Here is a 5,467-nt window from a genome sequence, read left to right as displayed (position 1 = left end):
TTAGGTAAGATCCTTACCTTCATCACTTCTAATCACTCTAGATTATCTTCTCATGTCCAATTTCTTGCTGAAATCAAAGGAAGAACCATCAATTTTTGAGTTAAATTGATGAATCCATTTCTGGATTCATTCATTTTTCTTGTAGACTTCAAGCTAGATGAGTTCTTACTTTCCTAACTCTCTTTTTTTTATTATACTAAATCAGTTTCATAAATTAAACCATGAGTTTGGTTTCTCTACTGTTTTTCTTTAGCTAATTGGTTTAGAAATTTCAAAAATTAAAACAATTATCTCATATATGTTCAAATCTCAAACCTTAGTCCTATATTAACCTAGTTACTATTCAATTTATATATCTACTGCTAAAACTGAAGCAATGGATTCTTGTTTCAGCCATATGTGACTGTTTTACAATTTAAAACAAAGAATTTCAGCCATGGTTGTACCCATCTTCAAAACCCGTAATTTTTTATAAAAAAAATTGTATCATAATATAGGTCCATCTCTTGGTGATGGTCATGTAAACAGCATCCCCCTGACTAATTGGATGAAGCTCAGCCAGAAACCCCATCAAAACCTTGAGTTTTCAGCCCTACCGTGCTGCTATTGTATCTCTGGTGGATGTCCTGGTTGACTGCATCATCAACCAGAGAATGTTGTCTCTGTCCCTTTTGAACATTGCCATCTCAGGTTGATGTCTCGATTGACTGCCTCATCAACCTGAGATTCTGTTTCACTCGTGAATACGTCCTAGACCTTACCTAACCTTACCACAAGGTAACCCTAGAACTCCACACGAGTTCTTGACACTTTCTAACACCAGATGTGGTTAAACATTCGTAGGACTTTACCGTTCACTCGTCAAATTGCACTCATAACAAGGTAAGTAGGGATAGACTTTGATTTATTTTGGGAATGTTTATTTCATTTAGAATGTTGTTAGAAATCATGCATATGAATGAATGTTGTCTTTATTCAAAAATTATCTTTTGACTGATGGTTATGGTTATGGATATGAAAATGTGAAGTGATATTGATATGATGGTTTGAAATGTGAATCTTTGTGTTAGAATAGATGTCGTAGTCGGCTTGAAAACGAGAGGTATGGTGTGCCGTAGTATGGGATGCGGGAGCACTGTACACCTTGTACTATGCCATTAGTTTGCATATGGCTAGGAATGTCACTCCCTAGTGCTACAACCCTTTCCAACAGGGGTTTACGTGTTGGATAGTCCTCCCTGGAAAAACCAGCAGTTACCAACGGAGGTACTGGGAACGGTGATTTTCGACTGAGGACCGGAACTGTGGTAGAGGACTAAATCTCGGGGGTTTGCTGAGTAAACTAGCGTTACCAAAGGAGGTACTGGAATCGCCGATGTCCGATTGAGGACCAGGAAACCAGCCGTTACCAACGGAGGTACTGGGACCAGTGATGTCCGATTGAGGCAAGGGACCGGCAGGCTTCCAACGCAACTCGGGTTTGACATTGCCAAAGAAGGGGGTGCTACCTAAGGTGTTGCTGTAGCACAATCTTAGAGACTTAGATATTTTGATAGGTGGAATTAAGATTAAAACTGAATCCATGCATCTAGAATTTTGCTTTGTGTGTGCATGTGCTTGTGTGTGGTTTATCCTTTACTTGCTGGGTTCAGTGGAGCTCACCCTTGTGGAATTTTCTATTTTTAGATGATCCTGCAGGTGAATGCGTTTGTGACAGAAAGGATTACTTGGAGAACAGGAACTGATGACGTGGCGTTATCTTTTTATTTTCTTTTGTTTAATACTATCCTTTTTTGTAGATGAATTTTCACTGTTTATATTTTAGAATAGTTGTGTGTTGGCTCGATGGTCGTGAACTTGGGAATATCCAGCTATTGAAACTTTCAATGTAAATAATATGTATAAAACTTATAGCACTTTACTTTTCCTGCACTCTGATCAATATAACACGTGTTATCTTGAAATTGTGTTGTGCTTGTGACGTGTATTTACTGTATCTGGATCTTGGTGGTCTTCGAATACTTCGGGTATTCGGGTCAACCGTCGAATCCTCCCAGGGGTAGTTTCGGGGTGTGATAATTAACATGGTGACTTGAATCCTTGTACCATAATAACTCATTTGTCCCGCCTCTTCCATCTTCGCTCTTACTAGAATCGTAGCCCCCTCTGGAAGGCTTCCAATAGAGTGTAATGATGTTCTTAATCCAGATGATACAGATGATACCAGTACCCCACACCTTTCATCCAAACCACCCAGAAATTGAAAAGTTCGTCAATTAAATTTAAAAAATTTAGACTTATACCCAATTTCGATTCCAGCTTCTGCTTTGGTTCCAAACTCACCGCCCAATTTTAGCCCAAACCCAATTTCAATTCAATTTTCCGTGAAACCAAAACTTCCTGAAACTAAATACCCACAAGTATAGCAGAACTTAACACCATTAACACGTACAAATCACCCAGAAAAATGAAATGGGTATGGGCAGAAACCATAGTGGATGAGTCTGGAACAAGAAATTCAAAGATTTTTAATACATATTCAGAGAGTTTAGAGGGATGTTCGTTGACATACCTTGAATCAGGTTGTTGGGATTTTGACAGCATGTGTGTTTCATCTTCTACTAGCAACATTAGCTGGACAATCCCATCTAGATTTCTTGCATCCGCCTTTGATAAGAGCGATCAAGAGTGGATGAGGAGAAGGAAGTGAGATTTAGAAATTTTCAGAATTTTACGGCTGCACCGTTTAGAGTCCATTTAAAGACCGTCTAGAGTTAAACAGGCCCATAGCCTGGTTAGGGTCCGATTCTAACTCAAGAACGACCGAGCCCATCCAAGCTCAAACCGATTCGCTAAACGGGTGGTCACAGTGCAGGGTATGAAATTGTTTAAACCTGATTAGGCTCGACCGAGACCAATCAAGCCCGATCAATTGACACCCTTAGTTCCTTGGGAGGACTAGGGGGTTTAATTGGATTGGGCTCAACTGGCATTAATTTGGTGAATTAAATTCGAGTACAATGACTCTGTTTATACTCTACCTACTACTTTACTGATTAACATTGAAAATTGAATTCCCATTCTTCATCAATCCTCTAATGAATTTCCTTAGAAAAATAATGGTTTAAAATAATCCATCTACTTAAAGGTGTATGGTAAAAATACACTTACCAGACAAATTCTATGATTTTCTCCAATATCTCATTCTTTATCAATTGAGATTTCATTGTCATAATTCATTCTCATATTCTAACAACATGCATCTAGATTGAGATCAGAGAAAGAAGAAAAACAGTGTATGGTGAGTCCTTTGGACTATGAGTTGTTATAACCATATATCATGCAAACAATGCATGATGTTTTTGTATATCCATTGCTCATAACAAATGCATGCCTTCTAATAATAAGTTAATGAGACATGACATGCATCTTATCAAGGTAATGATTTTTGTTTTCTATTACTAAAAAAATTGATATTAAGGTACTTGATCATTGGCAATACTTATTCTAATTTTCTAATGATTTTATTATTTACTTTTTAAAATAAAGATTTCTAGAAGATTATCAAAGAATTCCTTGATGTGACTCCTTTAAAATAAAGATTTCTAGAAGATTATCAAGAAATTCCTTGATGGCTTATCTTGTCATGCATCCTTAGTGCTTATTACTATAGGGTAGAAGGTGTTTTTTATGGCAAAAAATTCTTTATATACCTGGTCAACGAAACCTTTCCCTAGATCCCCTGTGGTTGCGTTATATGATAATTCCAAAAATTGAACAACTAGGATACAGTTTCCTCTCCCAACCCAACCCAACCCCCCCCCCCCTCCAAAAAAAAAAAAAAAAAACTACACCTATAGCACTAGTGACTTTAACATAGATTGCTTAATTGGTTACAACAGAAACATTTAAGAAGTTTTGTAATTAAAGGAATAGTTTTGCATTAAAATTTTCATAGTTTGTCACCCTCATATCAAGGTTGGAATTGTATAAGCTAAATAATGTAAAGTGACCGTTCGGATAAAAAGGAGGGGGGGGGGGAATCAATGAATAAGAATGTGCATTGACATCTCTCGGGATGAGATTTCTGCCTTTCATGAGACGTGGGGCGAAATAGGTATCTAGATGTGGCCTACAGCCCCCCCAGAGAACATGTTTCCTAAAATTTTTCTCACGTTACAATATTCCATAAAAGAATTGACACTTATGAATCAAAAGAAAGACCATAATTATGTATGTATTTTTCTATGGATCATTCATACATCTTATTCGATCGTTTAAAATCAATAACGTAATATGCAAATTATAATAAGCAAGTAAGAGAGGGACACGTAGGAATAATAAATAAATGCAAATTTGAAGTAGGGGTGGGGACTGCAGGGGGGAGTACTAGAAATCTGGTAACCCTCAAAATTACATGAATAAATTAAACTCACTCAAATACACGAAAAAGAGATGGGACAGATGGAAGTAAGGGACGATGAGATTTCAAGTTTTATTGAGAAAAAGGAAAAAGAGAAATAGTAAAAATGAGAAGGTTTCTTAAATGTTTCATTCGCCAATGGTGACGATGGGGAGGAGACCGACACTCTTGAGAACATCAGGGCAGACATCAAGAGCTTCCTTCTTCAAAAATCCCAAAGGATTGGCGTAACGTTCGTTGGAGACAATGCCATTGTTGTGTGTGAGCACAACACGAGCACGGTCACGCCCAGGAGCAAGTTCATCACAGTCAGGGACTGTGCTCTTTAGGACCGTCACGTCACAGATATCATTCTCGTGCTCGCCTTTTCCTGGGAGACGGTAATTGCCGGATTCGTCGGTGACACCTTCTACGGAGTAGGTGATGGTGCCATTCTCACGGCTTTGGCATTGGAGTTTGACGGGTGCAGCTTTCATGGGTATGCTCGCATCGGTCTCGAACATGGCACGGCAAGTGTCACAATACACCTTTCCCACAACTTGGTAGTCTTCATGGCTATAGCCGAACCCAGCAAGGCCAAAGAAGCAGACGGTAGCGACAAGGAGAGCCTGAGAAAACTTTGCCATCTTTTTATTCTGGGTTTATTTTTTTTTTTTTAAGCTTTGTGGTGTTTGGGTTTGAGAATTCTCAGACTCTTTTGAGGGTTGTGAGGAGAGAAGGAGAACTAGGAGCTCTATATATAGATTTAAGAGATCGAGGAGGTTAATTAATGGCCAGCCTGCCTGAATTGGGAAGCCGTTATTAGGGGATCACTCTCATTTTACTCTTTTCTTTTCTTTCTTTTTCTTTTTTTTTTTTTTTATTTTCTTTTATTTTTTTGAGGTGGAGAAGAGGGATTGACCGGTTCCTTTCCTTCCCTCCCTCCCTAGCTAACATTTTTTTTCTTTCTGACCCTTTCAAAATGGCGGTTTGTTTGGAAAGACACCTTCTCTCCACTTCTCTCATAGACAGAAACTGAGTGGCAGAGAGACAAATCCGTCGCTA

General features: G+C 38.4%; 1 protein-coding gene across 1 annotated transcript; it reads right to left on the bottom strand.

The window, feature by feature from the left end:
- Nucleotides 1-4,551: 4,551 nt before the first annotated feature.
- Nucleotides 4,552-5,123, bottom strand: LOC122668789 (olee1-like protein). Its single transcript, XM_043865320.1, has one exon. It carries the CDS (start codon nt 5,047-5,049, stop codon nt 4,552-4,554), a length of 498 nt encoding a protein of 165 aa, XP_043721255.1. The 5' UTR covers nt 5,050-5,123.
- Nucleotides 5,124-5,467: the final 344 nt, after the last annotated feature.

Source organism: Telopea speciosissima, chromosome 7, assembly GCF_018873765.1.
Source record: "Telopea speciosissima isolate NSW1024214 ecotype Mountain lineage chromosome 7, Tspe_v1, whole genome shotgun sequence".
Taxonomy (NCBI): domain Eukaryota; kingdom Viridiplantae; phylum Streptophyta; class Magnoliopsida; order Proteales; family Proteaceae; genus Telopea; species Telopea speciosissima.
This window is presented reverse-complemented; position numbering and strand designations above follow the sequence as displayed.

Bases quoted from the DNA above. Each gene is read 5' to 3' on its own strand.
- LOC122668789 (XM_043865320.1), bottom strand. From the start codon at position 5,049: ATGGCAAAGTTTTCTCAGGCTCTCCTTGTCGCTACCGTCTGCTTCTTT.